The sequence below is a fragment of the Necator americanus genome, chromosome V (genome assembly GCF_031761385.1).
Source record: "Necator americanus strain Aroian chromosome V, whole genome shotgun sequence".
Classification (NCBI taxonomy): Eukaryota; Metazoa; Nematoda; class Chromadorea; order Rhabditida; family Ancylostomatidae; genus Necator; species Necator americanus.
Window position 1 is genome coordinate 19,996,841 of NC_087375.1, and position 18,533 is coordinate 20,015,373.

Below are 18,533 nucleotides of genomic sequence, written 5' to 3' on the forward strand. Positions count from 1 at the left end.
TGGTGATAAGATCGGCTAAAGATGTCAGGACGAACATTACATCGCAGACTCATCCACAAATGCGGGAACGTAATAGGCGATACCTTCCTCTGAAATGAGATCGGTCAGTCGACCTGGCCTCATCTCCCGTAGGAGCAATTTGCACGACGACCGTTTCGGGAACAGGGTCTTGTCGTCGTCACGTTGAGATAACTTGGGCAATATTCTAAGTGGTCGTGTTCTGTCTAGTTCTCATCTTTGTTCTTGTGGGACCCACGAAAGAAAAAATGTGCACTTTTTGAGGTGTTTGGAAATGATATTGAAAATATCGTGTGTATTATCGAATCGCATCTGTTTGCTAAATTTTTCGAACGAAAAGTTCAGGCGTCAACTACTGAAGGGATCACTTTTCGGATACGGTCTGCTTAAAAAAACTAAAACTCCTTCTTTGCATCACAAGCATTCCTGGTCAGATTAGCAACTATGTTTAACCAACAGATATGAGAATTCTTCTTTATTATTTTATTAATTTTTATTATTGTTTTAATTAATTATTTACTTCTTTTATTATTGTTTTTTATTTATGTAACTAATTACCATTAATTATTTTGTAATTTTTAAGGCACGAAAAGAGGTTAACCCCAACTATGCAAATTTAGCGGCACTCAATCAGATTAAACTTCTATTTTTTATTCATCTATTTTCAACATTCTAGATTAATCGCCCTTCAAATTACGCTGAGCTGAGTCACACCCAGCCACACCCTGTTCCGTGTCATGTTTAACCCAAAAGAGGGTAAAAGAGAAAGAAATTTAGACGACAAACAACCGACGACACTTATTCCTTTTCAGTATTAGATATCATAGTATAATTGTCATTATCATTACTATTATTTTTTATTGAGTATTCAACACCGCTTGAGCCGAACTTTTCTGGAGAAGAGATGGGGCCGCTATTGATCACTAGAGCGTTGCTGACTACCAGATCAATTTAACGAGCAGAATCTACGAAAAGCAAAAGGAAGGAAACAAATAATTTGTGATTAGTCTAATTAAATTTTTTTTGATCACTTCTTCTTCAGTGAATTCCCTCTTCTTCTATTTTCAAATGTTCAATTCGCAGTGCTTTGCAGTTCTCTACATAGAACCTTCCATGCTTGCTTTCTTCGAAGCACTATCGACTTATTTAGTGGCAACATCACCGATTTATCGTTATCGCTGTCGTCTAGTTTCCGCTTTCGTTCTGTCTCGTACCGATCTCCGCAGCAATTTCCCTCGACGATCTCTGCTTCGCTTCGAGACCCCACTTTCTGCACGTGTTTTTCATATCTTCCTACTCAGGTCTTAGCGCATCCCTAGCAATCATATAATTCCGAATTGATTTTGAAAAACAGAGATCACTAGAATTAAGTTTTATTACTTCCCATTCACTCAATATACTACTCAATATGACTATAACTAAATAAAAATACATATGTCCGTAGTTGCGGAGCACATACACTAAAATACGAAGCATAGTGCACCCAATGATGATTGCTCGGCGTGCACGAACAGACAACTGCCTCTATGAACTCAAACAGACACATTTATTCTACAAAATATCAAGATGAGAAGAAATGAGACGTGTCTGAGCTGTAACGGCATTCGCATACACAATCGGCCTAAACAATATACTTACACACACAAGAAACAACAATTTCACCAAATTACCAAAATATCGCGGGCTGCATAGGACAACTGATACAAAAATAAGAGGTGGCTAATAGATGCGAAGTAGTGAAGTAGTAGGCGAAACTCTGTGGTTTTGAGGACCCGCACGGTAGATCTATTTGAAAGTCCTAGTGTTTGACACCAAAGGCCATCATATATAACAAATAGAGAGAGCGCGTATAGTGCAGTACTAGTGGCTACAGTAAGGTGAGAGCTACGATCCGCACCTAAAAGTCACAGTTTTTTGAGGTATAGGAGATTAGGTGATGGTTAGCAGGAGGTGGGTCGTCATGCAGCTCAGATAGAATATATCCATGATGCAATAGCTACGTGAGATAGTGGATGCGGCGAGTGAAAGTACTTTGTACAGACAAAAGTATTACAATTATTAAAAGTGCAATAGAATTCCTCTCATTAGGCTAAATACACAAAGAACGCTAGAAAATGAGATCATCACAGGGAGGGATCATGCGGCAGGCGCAGCAGGAACAGTAGAACGCCAGAACGACGTCAGGAGAAGTGCAGCGGTCTTACGGACGCCGGTTGTTGAGATTCTGGCGTCTTCGGTGGAGCGGTGAAGAGTGGGCGACGCGATGACGGTCGCATCGAGCCCGAGCCTTGATTCGACGGCGAATGATAGGCACCTTCGGAAAGTTGGCGCAGAGCCAAGCGAGACTGCGGTCTGAAGAACGAATTAATGTAGGATTAGTACTATGAGGGCCCGTTTGGAACCTCTGAGGGGTAAAGAGCATCAATTACTACTCCTGGAGTTCCCGTATCTTTAATTTTAAATCGAATAACTTTAGAATATAGATGCATTCCCATTGTTTTTTAGCTCTTGAAGAGCAACTCTGTGTTCTAACTACTGCGCAGAAGCAATTTTTGTTCAAATCTGCTATTTATTTATTTTTTCTCCATGAAGTTAGTCAACACATTCTACTCTCCAATGCCTGTTCACGCCAACAAGTCGAAGTGCACGTTTCCAGAAGCACACAAGAAGTTACCAGCATTTTCGAATAGTGAATAATTGATTTCGTACTTCTCGAAAAACTACACCATCGCACCTTGATTTACAGTAACGCATGAAAATGAATGAAATCGCAGTTTTTTCTTTATGGCGTTATCAGCTACTTAGCCGAGAAATGTCCACTTTATTCATTCTAAATAGCTCCTAAAATTAGGAACTAATCTTCCTATCCCTGACACATTCGATTTTTTGACCAACCTTAATTCGTCCACTCTAATTATTTATGGAGACACCCCAATTAACGTATGTAGAACAGAATAAGAATGAAAACAGGGAGAGCTAGTGGAATTTCTCGATAGAAAATCCCCGTAGTAGTGGATTTGACAAGTCAAAAACAAAGACAACACAAAAGTAATGGTGGATTCAACGTTGTAGCCGATAATGCAAAACAGAAAGCGCTCCAGGCAGTTCTACTCTACTCTGTAATAGTTTCCCTTTTCAGTTTTTGAAACTTTTTGAAACTTACGGCACACTTCTCGAACACGTAGTGTTTCCCCAGCTCTTCTTATGGAAGTTGAACTTCTTGAGGTGATGAATGAAGCGAATGTCAGCCATCGGGACGTATCCGCATGGTTCGCATAAATTCTGAAAACATGCTGGCTAGGAGAGACCAAGCGTTTCCCGTCAAATAACTATGCCCCAGCGTGTATCGCACGGCAGCTCAAGGTCGCCATGCACACAGTCACTGCAACTTTTTATGCGCTCATAAACGCAGCGATTGATGTTTGCCGACTACAGTTACTCGAAAACCATATAATTACAAAATCATAACTATAAACTCACTCGATCCGAGGACTCACGGAGCATCTCAAAAAAATTCCGATAGCCCTTATCGACGACGTAGATCTCGGGGAAATCTACTTTCGGATACACGTCCACATTCCGTTGTCGATCCACACTTCGCAACATTTGTGCCCTACCATGCACATCATTAAACTACCGTATACAAGCAGGTTGAGAATGTTCATCCGAATTAAATGAATGCTCTGCATACATGATATTTGTCTAGTTCAACTATTTTTTTATTTCCAAAATTTAAGAGACTCACATTGATGGACCACGCTTCTGACTGTACTCGCAATAAAATATCGGTATCCGACGCTGAATCCCCTCTTTCTGAGCAGAGGTGATTGAAGGAAAGAACACTTCCTCACATTTCGCAGTGTCATAGATATTTATGGCACCCTGAAATACATCAGGGTGATTAAGGCTCTGGTACCGGATAGAACTCATTTTTCTTACTAGTACGATAACACAGTTTCTCAGTTATTAATTCGTGCTAAGGTCAGAAATGGAGACAATCTCAAACACATTTGTGGCGCAATTTTCAGTTCCATATGTTTGACTATAGTTTTCATTTGTTCTAGACTAGATAGATTTTCCAACAATTTCTCTATGGTCAAACTCACAGGAAAAATGACAACTTCATGATGTGATATTTTCATATGAAAATATTACGCCATAAAAGCAACTCAAGGCGAAAAAGTAGCGTTACAAAGAGACATTCGGTGTGATATTGAAAGCATTTTCATCAAACAAAGTGCTAGTTATCCAACATCGAAAACGCCAACGACAACTGTCATAAAATGAGAGAAAGTTTGTCAAAAACAGAACTCTTGCACTTGATATGGTTCTCTGGCTGTGTATAGTGGAGCTCAGAAGGTTCAGAAATTGTTGCATTGAGAATTTATTGTTAGAATAAATAAAAAAAGCACTTTTCTTCTTTTTTTCTAGCGTGAATTTAAAATAATTTGGAGAACGCCTAACTGAATACTGCTATGATGATTAACAAGTCAGAGAGGCATAATTGATTGGACGAGCTACTCACTTTGAGTCCCTTATTCACACTTCTCAGTAAATCCCGAGGTAATAAAATATTAAGGACAATTACCGCCTGAGAATATACAGGAAAACTGGGCAATCGAAGAAAAATAACGGTGAGTCTAGGAAAAAAAAGCTATTCTATAGGTAATCATCAGCATCTTACCTTAATGTGACCACCGTTGAACTCGTACGGATACCGACAGTCGATAAGAACGTACTTCTGGGCGAACTCTTCGCTACTCATCGATTTCATGAGTTGAGAAAGAGTTCGCGCATCGATGCGACGAAACGCTTGAGAATCGTTGGTGGTGAGCGTTTCCAGATGGTATTTCTGGAAGATAAGCGATCATGCAGCGAGGTATGAGCTAAACAGTGAGGTGATGTCTCCACGGACCACTTCAAGGAACTGAGGCAGGTGATGGTGCCCAACTTCCAGCACGGACGACGACTGCACTCGAAGCATCAACGATGTCCTTCTCGATGTTGTCCCCGTAGTGGATGCAGAACATGTCGGAGCGTTCTGGAAGAGAATACATTTTCCGGAACTCCTCGTGCCTGAAATCAGTAAGGCATGTTTGTACTGCACCTCATGTTCCTCCGCGACGCTGTCGATCCTGTACCGCTTGTGCTCCAGGCTACTCGTATGTAAACATCTCTTTCTACTGTTATACATGCTAGCTGCGCGTGGCATTTGCGGCTTTGCAAACAACGATTTTCTTGACTTCGGTGACTCCGCATGAGAAAACCGGGGACTGAAATTCCATAAACATTCATTTCCTGCAACTATAACTTCATATAAAAGGATTATATACTTACCTGTTAGTTACATCACAGAGTCCTCTTCTAAGCGATCTAAGGCTACTAAGCACATCTTTTACTTCCAATTCTTCGTTCTTCGAGCAAATCATGTTTGTGGTTTGAATTTTAAGTGACTCCTCAATGACTAGATCATCCATTTCCATATCGAGGTTTTTCAGCTGCAAATAAAGCAAATAAAGGTATGTTAAGGCACAAAAATGAGTTCCTTTCTCCTTTTTTCTTTTGATCTAATGAAGTTTTGTAATGCAGTTATGAAAAGTTCGTTTCATATATTTACCTCGAAAAAAGTTTGACAGTAAAATAAAGTAATCTGTATTCTCTAAATTTCAAGGAACGCTTCAGCAACTCGACAATTAACTTATATATCTTACATGTATTTATGGGTTTTAAAGACCTATTATTGTATAAATTCTACTTTTTTTCTTTTGATACACAGATGGCAAGGTGTTTGGATGGAAGTAATTAGATTACTTATCCATGAATTTTCCTCGATATCCGAAAAAAAGACAAGAAAAAAAATTGTGGAAAATGTTGCTAAATGAAGCAGCTAAGCAAGACAGAAAAGGCCTTACGAATTACTTAAGGAATTGAACGAGCAATTTAACTGAGAACTCCTGAATTTAAAAAATGCGAATATGAATGGTAGGAAAATACTACGAGACAAATCTCGAATATTCCGAACTATTTTTTTTTAAATTAGTTTTTGGAATAAATTCTTATTTTTTTAATTTGTTTTGTAGCGGCATATCAAGCAGCCATCGATCTCACATATATGAGTTAGGATGTTTTACATCCTAGAAATATTTCTAATACCGAGTTCTAACCAAATTCCTATTTCATTTTTTTCAATGTTCAGTTTTACTTCTCACAGACAAGTCCCCCTTAAACTCTGAAGTCTGCATACAATTCCCTCTGCTCTCAATCCCAGGACTTTTTCTGTAATGGCCTCGTCTCCTTAGGAGTGACCTCATGCAGTCTCAAGAAGTAATTATGTGCGACCCCTTACCGCATGTGGTATCGTTTGGTAAACAACAGCATGAACGGCAATGCATTGCTTACCTGGAAAGTCGAGGACTTTTTGACCAATATAGAAGATTGGGAAAAGTCTATAGGCATATTCTCGTAATCCATCTCCCCAAACCCGGAATCCCGAGAGCTTTCGTCGGTCTCCCGGTGCGAGGACATGTCTGAAAAAAGAAACGGTGTAGGATTATACAAAGATCAAGACGATGCAATGAAGAACGAAAAGATCAACGACGAAAGAAAGAAAACATAACATAAGGAGATTCCGGATGATTTATATTGACCTTAAGACCTTAGATATACTTGTAAAATCTCAGGTCGTTAACGTCATTAGTTGACCTTAGAAGGTACAGTGGGTGCATCGATGGCGCAATAGGTTGGCGAGTAGGCTCGTCCTGGCCAGACCCGCCCCAGCCTCGACACGACCCCAAGCGAGGGCCGAGATGGGTGGAGATTGCCACTGGGACCAGCTCCCTCTGGCGGAGAACCTATCCGTAAGCTATGTGGTAATGGCAGCTACTCAACAGAGCGAGTGACGAGGTGATGCCACAGGTAATGTTCCAAACCTTGCGCTTCGCTAACACTTCGATGGATGGATAGAAAATGGCAGTTAAAAGCGCCTGCGGTGGGATGCAAAGAATTCTCCTCAGGGGAACTAAATTATGCGAGGATACGCTATTTTAATTAGGTCATAAAATTAGAAAAGAGAGGGTCCAGCAATTCTCATCAAAAGAGTTAGTTATGTTTGAGTTGACTTTTATAGCTAGAATATTGAACCAAGTAGTACAGCTAAAATTAGTTCCAAGGGAGCCAGGTCCATTTTTTTTTTGGATTTTAGACGACTGCAAATGAAATGATTGGAAAAGGCTTAAGCACTTTGAAAAGAATACTTCAGTCAGGTGAAAGGTCTTTCATATAGTTTCTAGAAGTTTCTAGAAGTTTTATGAAGTAGAAACTGTGTCCAGAAGCAGAGTTAATTGTTTCCTTAGACCAGAAATATAGACAGAGAAAATAGTATAAAGCATGAGGGAGAGAATCCAAGAAAAGTTTAGTCAGCGCACAATGCTGGGAATTTGCTCAGGGCGGATGGCTAAAAATGTCGAGTCCGTACGGACATGGTGGCAAATACCGGAGCACGTAGCAATGAGCGCTTTGTGGAATATGAGATCAACTCATAGCTGAAGTGGCAGAAAGAGTTTCTCCCGAGTGAGGGACTAAGTTCAAAATTCGTCTCTAAGTTTACTTAAGCAGTGCGAACATGACCGTTACCGACGCGATGAAGAAGACTAATGAAGGTCGCGCATTGCGAAGTAGATAAGACTCAAAAGAACTCGCCAATTCACGTATTGTAGGCCATGGTCGATGACGGTGGAAAAATCTAATCCATCTCCGAGTACAAAAGGAACGGTTAACGTCTGACCCCTGGTGAGGTTATAAATTTTCAAAACCCTAAAGTGCTGCAGGTAGCAGCCCGGGAATGAATTCTTATCTGGCTAACGCCTTAATGTTATAAATTCACCTGGACAGTAAAATATCCCCATTGGCACCTCAACGAGGATTGAATTGGCACTTGAGCTGAGCGATATCTGCCTTAGGCAAATGTAACCCGCGGAGATAAGGACCATCCCATAGGAATGACTTAATCGTTGTTGTTTTTGAAACGGATTAAGTAAAATGGAGTAAGAAAAGAAAAAGGTAATAAGAGAGAACGAAAGGAACTAATAAAACTAGCTTTTGTACGATCTCTGACAAATACACAAATAGCCTATGTATCTAATCCAAAGGAACATCTTTACGGCTGTAAATCACTCCAGGAATCAACGAGGGTAACTGTAAAAACTATTGTTATATGGATGGATGGGAAGGCGAAAGAGAATGGAGAGACGTGGACGATTGCTTGCTGCGATTGATTAGATTGGGGATCGGTGGGAGATCAAATATCGTAGAACACAGACAACGCCTCTATCCTCAAAAAGGTCCGCAAAATCTGATCCACAATAATTCGTAGAGTTTAAAGACTAAAAAATCCCGGGGAAGGAAGGCGTTCTTAAAGGCATCCATCTATTGACCAACTAGATAGATACCCATCCCCTAGGCTGGATCAAAAGCACTTTGGTAGAGCAGCTGTAAAAATTTAGAGGTCAGCCGGACTGAGCACTATCCGCCATTTCCACCGATACAATCACGGATTAGAATGAGGTCAAAGAGAGAAGTTAGGGAATAAGATACGATAAGCTTAGTTTAGCGAGCTCTAATGCTTTTAGAGAGTTTCTTCCTTCGTAACCCTCTAAAATCAAACGGTTTTAATTGTGGAAGAAATTGCTGACTAATACAGAAGTTAAACGAACTCATGGATAATACATTGGTTTACTCCTCTAAATTTCCGTGGAGAAAAAAGTTTAAGTCTACAGTAATCACATTTTGAATGCATGTAGTAGAGGTCAGATTCCGTTGAATTTACTTCTCAAAAATTTTTCTTTTGTTTCGGTCGGAAAGAAGGAAAAGTAGCAACAAACAAGCAATGTGCTAAGATGCATAATGGTCTACGACCTCAGCGTTGACTTGAAAACAACCGAATTTTGTTGTCGCTTGCGTCCAAATTATGGACACAACTGCATAAAAAATGGGACCAGTGCAAAAAAGAATATCTTAAACCAAAAACTAAATTTTTAAAGAAATTCCTTGACAAAACACAAGACATTTCTTTACGTACTATTTATTCTGTAATTACTGCCACTTACTCTCGTCAGTATTCCTTGTTACTTAGTAAATGTGCTTGAAGTTAATTGATTATTGAAGATGAATAATAATTTATTTGGAATTATAGAGAAAATTAATGAAATAAACAACGACACTTACTGATATTTGGGCAGCGTATACCTGCCACCTTTGATTATCAGCACGGAAAAAATACTAAATAAGTATTTATTAGTAATTTCATTGGGTATTATTTTCTCTCGTAAAACGAAAGATCTCGTTATTTATTATTTCTGGAAATGGTCATATCCATTCAAGCACGATTGATATCGAAAAACGCCGAATGTTGATATTGAATTGGAGAAATTCCCTCATCTCCACTTCCTCTCAAATTCGATCCCATAATTGTTTGAATTTTCAAGTAACTAACGATAGTATCTCATTATATGCTCGATTTTCTTTTAAAAAAAGTGAGTCAACACTGCAATGGAAGTTAGCTGAGTTGCTATTTTTCTTTTTGATCAGTTAAACGTGTTTAAGCAGATCTGTGGATCTTAGCCACCCACTTAAGGTTCGCACTTCAGATTAACATGGGACCTACGGTGTGCATAGAGGAGGGCATTACCCATTGTGACATATAGACATACAGACTACACTTAGGCTGCCGAATTGCCACTTAGAAATGTCTTCAGGATTCCCTCAGACTATAGTGGACCACGGAAGGATCAACTACTCGCATCGGTTTTCAGCAATTACTCCCGCTTCAGCAAATCATCCACACCTGCCTTTATCTGGAGATCTACACCTGTAGCTATGTCGCAATACACTAGCACCATGCCGACAGAAACATTTAATTAGAGTAGCTGCTCGAGGAGCCCTTGACGGTTCTTTCGGATGTCATCGTTACGGAATATAGCAGCTCAGAAGGGCCGCCTACAAAACAAAAGACGCATTACCTGAGGATCCCCACAAGCCAGCGGGTGCGAAGTGCTCGTCATGGTTAGGTCAAGACCCCTCCGCCGCATCTAGCCGTGACGAGCGCCAAAACGGCAGTAAAACTCGGATTTTAGGGGGAAACATGACCTTTTCAGAGGCGAGAAAAGGTTAGAAACTAGATTAGTGTGCTCCCCGTACGGTCGTTGCGGTGCGGTCAGTTGTTATCAAAATTGTTGATCCAAGGACGACGAAGATCGTCAAGCGGTTACTCCGTCACAGTCCCAGGCACCGACACCACAAAGAAAGAAATCGTGGCCGTGGCTGATACGCGTTTGAATCTTCCCTCCACACCCTTCAGACCTTATCCGCTGAGCCATCGATGTTGAGATTTGAGAAGATCGAGCAGGTGTGCAGTGCGGACTACCTGCGACGACCTAATATATGACGTACGTGATGGAATGCTCGGAATGAGAGCGCTTGTCCAGACTTTTTGAGGTCAGTGCTTGTCATTTTTGGGACTAATTCGGGGTGACAACTAGCAAACGTTGACCGTATGGCCTCATCCCGTCCTCAGCTGAGATCCGCAACAAAGGGATCGCTAAGATGACGTAATCCCATGCAGGTAGGGACACACAAGACAAAAGAAACATGCCACCGACAATGACAAGGGCTCCATGACGAATAACAACCGAAGAAAAGAAATAATGGAAAGATTCGCTATTGGAGGGACGTAACTCTGAAAATGATCAGTTTCAAACAATAGTACGAAGGAAGTAAAATCGAGATTTCCAAGAAGAACCAAGAGGATTTTGTTAGTTGCAAGAAAATAAATCTTTATCGTCGATTTCTAGTTGGAATTACGTTATAAAGCTTGAAAGTGATGGTGAAAAGGTAAATCAAGAGAGGAACCATCTAGACCTGGCAAAAAAGCAACAAAAAAAAAATAAAAAAGCGTGTAAATTACGTATTTTTATCGTGAGAGCATTTGTACACTGCTGCGATATCTATTCTTAGCTCCTTACATTTTTCATTTTTACTTCAACAGACTTTCTTCTCAGTTTTCGTTTCTTTGTTGATTTTTTAAAAAATAGTCTCTCTCTGTATTAACATTAACATTATTAACATTAGCCGATATGTATCGATCTTACAAACTCGGAGGAACTTTGAAAGTTCTGTAATCAAAAGTACTTAGACGATTCCCTGCGGAAATCCTGTAAGGGGATTATGACTTCAAAGTGCGCCTTCCGCTGTTTGTCTCCGTGCTCGAAGGCTGCTACAGCGACCCCTCCCAGGATGGCCGCCGGATTAACCGCACTGGCTTGCGCTAGGACTCCGTCAGTGGGTGTTATGTAATATTATCGAATCTCAAGTGTCCTTAAGCAAACTTCTGCGGCTACAGGAATGTGAGAGGGAATATTGCGCATGGGATATAGTGTGTACTCCTGATCCTTATCATAAGCACGTGTAAACAAACAATATTGGAGGTTATTGAACAACTACAACGCTTAATCCATTAAACCTTATGTCTGGTGAGCAGTTATTGTTTATTGCAATTATTCAACGACCAACGCCTATCCAGTCATGTTCCCAGTGCCCATCGGTCCTATCGCTGATCGAATCCCAGATAAACCCACTCTCAACGATGGAGAACCATGAAGTGTTGATTGCGGCCAATTAAGTGCTTTGTTTCTGAGAGATGGCGATCCCTCATTTCCCCAGAACCTACCTTAACACCCCCTCTGTCGCGGTTTTCAAAATGTTGCGTCCTGAAGGTGCGCGAGAGCTGTTTCCGTCTTGTTGTAATGCACCATATGGCGTGAGAATGTGTACGATCAGGTAGAAATGTGATTTGAAAACACTCAGGTACGTCGGGACCACTTTTGGTTTTTGAAGATTTCTTTTGAAACGAAACATAATGGAGCTTATAGATGAAGATCTTGAAACTCTCGATACTTTACACAGTCCTGGCAAAATGTTGGTGAGAAGAATTCCTGTCACTGACCGCAACAGTTCCATGTTGACCGCAAGAGTTCCATGTCACCATTCGCAAAAAAATCACTTTTGAAAGTGACTCCAGACTTAGGCGGCGGTGGAGATGAACATGTGAACTGCCTGCGCATGTAATGAAAGATTTTTCCCCTGAGTGAGAACTGTAATCTCATTTTCACATCTTCCAACGGTCTGGAACAGGCAGAAGTGCGCAGATACAACAGCTAGCGCAGTAACAATATTATGTTTGCTTATTATATTTACAAATTTGAATTATTCGAATTATTATTATGAAACTACAATTCCCCCCGAAGAATGCTTATCCTACAGATAGAATTTCTACATTTTTATTCAAAAAGTACTTATTTTCCGGAAAAAGGGGAGGTTTCTCATGCTCCTACATATAGCAACGTTGCTGTTAGCAGGGAGCAAGGCAACTTTCCGCGAAAAAATTTCTTTTCCACTTTCGTGGATCATAAACTAACAGGAGTGCTGGGATAAAAAGCAACAAACTGAACTTTTTCCAAGAAGGACACCACTAATTCCAAGATGTAAAAATTCTATTCATACAAAAAAAAACATTCTTCGGGAAGAACCACACCGAAATTATAAATGTACGTGCAAGTGCTTTCGACTCTTTTATTGCGTTACGCATCGTCGAAATCACTTCATAATTGGCTAATTGAACAACATTAATCGCTGTGCATTTTAAATAAACCACAGGAAAAATTGTTGTTAAGAGGAAAGCGTAAATTGGAGAAAACAAAAATATCGATGAAGATAGTTGAAGATTTAAAGAAAAGCATTTACGTAGAAAACATTTAAAAGATAAAGGTTAAAGTTTCTGGCGTTAATCAATCCGCTTAGGATGCACCCCCACGCTCACCTCGATTCAGAACCGTTTGAGGTTTACGAACGTGTAACTGACGTATACAATGATTTGCGGTGGCCGGCCGATGTGTCAACTCAGTGTTTTTATCCTTTCAGACAAATCTGGTACCAATTTATCCACGCCGAGGGGATGAAGGGCTCGGTGAGCACTAGGACGGACTCGAACCTCGGATCGATCGTGCAGCAAGCGGAACTTCTAACCGCTACACTACACCCGCCTCCGTAGAAAGAGTTTACGCCTCAAAATGAATGTTTTGCTCAAATCTCCATCATTTGATGAAATTTTCTATGGACCACAATTGAAAGAAAAATATCGATCTTCGCTGCGACATTATTAGAGAGAATGGAGGAAAATATGAAAAAACGAATAAAAAATGCTTTTCCTTCTTAACAATTTAGTGTTTTGCATTTCTAGACCTTACGTGAAAGGTAGGAGAAATCCTGCTCCAGGAGTAATGGAATAGGACTTATGATCTACGTAGTGACCATTGAAGATATGTATGTGTGAAACTATGTAGTATGAATATACGGCGTGAGACTTGAACGCAGAGACGAAGGATGCTAAAGACTATGTATTTGACTAGATTATTTTCAAATATTTGAATTTATTGAGATGTTTTAGCGTCTTCAGGGGAGAGCAAAATTCAAAGAAGAGAAAAAACAGTAAATGTTTATTATGGCTTCTTTTCTGGAGAAGTAATTTCTACATCTGCTGACCCTGATTCCCAGTTGTTGGTGATTTGCTTCGCTGGATTTGCTGCCATTCTAAGTCGAATGGCGCTGGTCCTCATGCAGTATACTCAGTCCACCGGGTCCGAGGAGAAAGTCACCGTGGCCACCTGTTGCCCTGCTTACCGCGCGCACACGTTTTCACTGTTCGCTGCGCATACGGGCCACGGCTTCGTCGGCTTCAAAGCGGCCCGCGCCGGAACCAATACGGCACTCGACGTTGAACCCGCTTACTAGTCCCAGACCTCCGAATGTCGTTAATTACCAGACGGCTGGTTCACGCACGATGTGAAATTAACTGTTCGCTTACGTGATGTGGATCCGGGTGGGTGCGGTACGTGCGCCATCGTGGGGCCCAGTGGAGTGCTCGACGACGACGACGAATTCGACGGCGCTCTGGAAGGCGAAGACATAAGTAGGAAGTATGAACAAGGGGAAGGGGCTCAGTTAAAAAAAAACAGCGAAACAATCGTGAGGGTGAGAGTTCGGGAGAAACTTCAACTCTTTGTCTTTCACAGGATTACAACGGAAACAATAAATTAAAGCAGCAAACTTCGAAACTAGACGATGAATATGACAAGAACATACCGTACAAAGGAAGGAGGAGGAGTTCATAAAAAGTTCAACTCACAACCAAAGCAATGAGAAATCACAACAACAAACAACCCAAAAGCACTCCCCACCCTCTCTTCTTCTTCCGCTCATCTTACATAGCTCAAACATAAAAACACACAAGACCATGAACGCTGTTCTTGCACCACAACTTGAAAACGGCGAAAAATTGCATATGAGACATTTGAATTAACGTCATTATGAGCGAGAGTAGAAGAATTGCTGTGAGTTTCTCATTCATAGAATGGATTTCACGTATTCTTCAAATGTTGTTCGAATGTCAGAACAATTAGTGTCGATATTGCATGCAGTAAAGGCGTGAGGTTTGTTATGTCCAGGAATAGCAGGGTATCTTGAATTCTGCTAAGTCTCTAGAGCATAACGCTACAAAAGACTTCTAAAAGGCTACGTCGGGAGAGTGCATTAGAACCGAAAAAGTTGATCTTAAAATGTGAAAGGAATCTTTGCAGTCATCAGACACATAGAAGAACCATATAAGCAGATTTTGGAGAAAGGAGTCAACAGGCAGTGGAGGTCATTAGGTAATGCGCTGAGCAAACTTCTACGCTATCCTTAGAGATGCCTAATGGATTACGTGAATGTCTCGGAGCCGGCAAGGTCGGAGGTTGACTGAGTGCTCAGAAGAGTTCGTAAGGTGAGTTACTCTATGGTGCGAGTATAGGCAATCTCAACCTACACTTGGCTTTCTTTGCCTAAACTGACCTTCTCGGGCACCGGAGAACGTCTCAAGTTTCTCACGATCAAAAGTAGCCGCTCTAATGTGGTATGCATTGGATTACGTGAACGCATGGCTACTTGTCAATGTCGAGATGATGAGGACAGAAATGAGTGCACCATACGGGCATGCTAAACAATCAAAAGAAGCTACAAATCCACTATCCACATCCCAGAACTGGTCCCATAACGACGAGGGTTCAAACCATGCGAAGGCAGCTGCATGTCGCAACAATCGTAATTACGGTGCTTGCCGTGCCGACACATTCCGCCGTAGCGACGCGTTGTGAGTGAGAAATGACCCGAGCCCCCCGTTTGAACAGATGATGGCCGCACAATAGAACGGGCTTTCGTTCGGGTCACTCAGATCAACCACGCACACAAATACCTACGCATCAAGAGCACCTTTTGAGGACAGATGTTCGCTATGAGGCGAGAATGCACGCAAGATCGCGTCCATTCAAATGACACCTCGTCGGGTGTGGATCGGTGTTCCTCACGAGGCCCCTATTTGCTGATCATTTAGGAGTTTTGATGAGCTCTCGGGAGGAAAAGGATGACACAGCGACCACACCACCGACATGTTTTCGCTCATCTTCTGCCCGGCGCGCGAAATGAATCATCAAACTGTTGTCGGTATATGTTGCATCGAATCAAAAACGAGTCGAATTTGGATGGAGAAGGGTTCAAAGCAGATAGAGATAGTGGACAGTCGAGAAGTACAGGGTCCCTCAGCCCAGATATTTAGAAAACTCCAGAAATCAGAATTTTTCAAATCTCATCTATTCGGACAGAAAATTAATTTAAAAAAAAACCGTTGGAAGGTCTAAAACGTGCATATAGGGTTGGCAAAGTTGTCATTGTTAAAAATACCAGAGGCTTTCCATTTTTTTCTTCTAAGACCCTACCACAGACAGCTGCAAAACAATAGGTTTTAACACTCCACAGAATCCCTTTCAAAATTAAGTCCCAATACAATAAAAGTTTCGTATAATGAACTTGTGTGGGAAAACTCTAAATTTAGAGGATACAATAGATAGAAAATTATAAATAACCTTCTCTCGGTCGTAGAGAATCCAAATCGTATCGGTTGCGATGCAGGAAAGTTATCGAAAGACCGATGAACGCCTGAAGACTCTCAGGATCGGTTAAGGATCGGAGGAGGACGAAGATGAGAAAAAGGAACAACTTTCCCAAATTGTCGACTCCTGACGATCTTTATGAGGCGCACGTGATTGGGAAACGAATCGTAGTAATTAAACTCGTGAACTCAAACTACACTTTACAGTTCTAATTAGAAATTATGAATAAATGCTGATTTCTAGAAGTATCTCTGAACCAGATTCTGCTAAGTAAGAAGAGAAAAATGTAAATAACATTTTCATAGTCGCGCATAAAAAAGTACGTCTAAAAATATTAGAGCAATATTTGTCAGTTAACTTATCGAAAATCGTAAGTCAAAGCGAACTTTAGAATGAGTACAAGCGACTCAAATGAAGACAAACTACACTACTATAAATGACTCAAATGACTCATTGTCAACACCTTAAAATTGCTCGAATGAGAACAAAAGAACTGGTTCTTTAAGAAACGTAGTAACGAAATCTTTCGTATGCGTATCTCGATGTCATAACTTAAAGAAGGGTAAATATTGCTGAATTTTGGAATACAAGGAGATATGTGGTGATTAAATATTAGGTAATACGGTGAACAGCATTTGAAAAAAGTAACTTGGTGGGATCTGCCGGATGACACACACAGAGTGGATGAATACCCTGTAATCCAATATTGTATATCCAATACGTATTGTATCCTTTAGCCAGGTGGCATTCATACGACGTGGGCACAACCAATCCGACGATAGGCATCATATGAATGTCCTCGCAAGCAATCTCACGGCAGAAAACTAATGTTTGAGAGATCTTCAAGAGCTGGTCTGAGGTCTGGTCCACTACATGCCTCGGGTCTTCCAGATCTCGTCGCAAAGGAGCTCCGCACCTCATCAGTCCCTAAATCAGTTCGAAACATTTGGTGGTCTGTGCTCGGATCATCAGCGCACCCATTCGAAGGCAATGGGTTAGTCGGTCACGAGACATCATTAAAAAACGAGATACTCCAGAACACTATCCGAAGGCAGACGGTAGCCATTGCGTTATGCAATCGATCATAAGAAGCTCATCAACGTTGAAATAGTATGGCCGGAAACGGAGCGATTAGACAGTGATACAGCGAGGAACAGCTGACGTTCAGATGAGCATCCATCGTAGGACATTCAAATTCCGGTACACTGGTACCGAGAAGAACGACATGCTTTTGGAAGGAACCGACGGCAGTGGCAGTGGCTGTTGAAGGAAGCCAAGTGCGACGAAGAAGGGAATCTGTGGAGAACTTTTCAGCATTCGTCCACTATTTCAGAAAGAGTTCAATCCTGTTGGAGGATTTTTTCTCGCAAAGTCGTGTCAAAACGACATGAGTTACGAGTGTAGTTGCGGTGCATTCGCGTACGTGCTCGCGGTGGAGGCAGCAGTTGGGACCAAGTGGGACCGTCGTAGATACAATGATGGTTAGTGCCAGAAAGGGTTTCACCTTGCTCCTAACCGCTACGCTCCACCGAAGCGCCTCGAGAGAAGCTTTATAGTAGGGTCGAAACGACATGAAGCGCGTACGCATCTGCGCAACTAATTACCACTTTTGGAGAACTCTTTTCCACTCTTTTCCAGAGAAAGATTAAGCTACAGTACTTTTGAATGAGCTTGAAAGTGCTGCGATAAAGCACTACAGAATTTTTGAATTTATACGCGTGAAAGAAACCTAACCGAATTCGCTGCTAAGAGTATCGTCTGAAGAGGCCAAGTATGTAGCTCAAAAGTTCTATATCAAAAATGGGTGCGAATGTAATTTTTTCCTATGTTCATCTCTGTTCTTCGAGGAAACAAGTGTCCGCCTCTCCCAAATCTTAAGATCTCCATTACGCTTTCTTCCAGAAAGGAAATAGAGCTTTGAGTTACACAACTGTACGGATCTGTCTCGAGGGAGCAAAGGAACGACTAAATAGATGACCAATTAATTACTGTACAATTACTTGTTTGTTTCAAAGGTAGTGAAGTCTTTTCTACGTCCAAACCCAATATATCTTTCGCACTCTAATACCGAGTCAAGGGTAGGGTATTTGTTCCCTAGATAGAAACAGGGCACAATGATTACAAAGAGAGAACCTGGAAGCGGTCGGATCTCCTAGCTCGAACTCTAGATAAGAAAATTTCATGGAGCAATATATCTTCCATGAGAGAACATGAGAGAACGAAAACAGAGTTCTCCACTTCTAATGTTGAAAAAATGGAGCACTCCGTCATCCAGGAGACACGATTATTCCCCTCTTTCACGAATACAAAAGAGCAAAAGACAAGAATCAGCTCATAAATATTTATGATCTCGGGAAAGATTAATTCTCTCGTGAAGTGACCGCGCAACAGGCGTTTTCTCTCTGTCCCTGGTCCGGTTCTGCAGGTAGATAGTGGGTCAGTGAAATGTGTAGGAAAAAATGGGGAGCAGATTAGCCGATC

At 41.2% G+C, this 18,533-nt stretch overlaps 2 protein-coding genes across 3 annotated transcripts; one reads left to right on the forward strand and one right to left on the reverse strand.

Annotated features, from left to right (window-relative positions):
* Positions 1-1,569: 1,569 nt before the first annotated feature.
* RB195_014493 (uncharacterized protein) lies at positions 1,570-16,973 on the reverse strand (the record flags this gene model as incomplete). Of its 2 annotated transcripts, XM_064204796.1 has the most annotated exons (13): positions 1,570-1,639; positions 2,227-2,370; positions 3,182-3,300; positions 3,499-3,631; positions 3,764-3,900; positions 4,703-4,870; positions 4,934-5,059; positions 5,126-5,291; positions 5,356-5,516; positions 6,418-6,545; positions 13,934-14,019; positions 16,026-16,098; positions 16,745-16,973. In XM_064204796.1, 13 exons carry the CDS (start codon positions 16,971-16,973, stop codon positions 1,570-1,572), a joined length of 1,740 nt encoding a protein of 579 aa, XP_064060676.1. The 2 variants fall into 2 exon arrangements, with proteins under 2 accessions (XP_064060676.1, XP_064060677.1); XM_064204795.1 differs by lacking the exons at positions 1,570-1,639; positions 13,934-14,019; positions 16,026-16,098; positions 16,745-16,973 and having other exon boundaries at positions 2,199-2,370; positions 6,418-6,543.
* RB195_014494 (uncharacterized protein) lies at positions 15,015-15,260 on the forward strand (the record flags this gene model as incomplete). The annotated part of the gene is made up of 1 exon (XM_064204797.1): positions 15,015-15,260. One exon carries the CDS (start codon positions 15,015-15,017, stop codon positions 15,258-15,260), a length of 246 nt encoding a protein of 81 aa, XP_064060678.1.
* Positions 16,974-18,533: the final 1,560 nt, after the last annotated feature.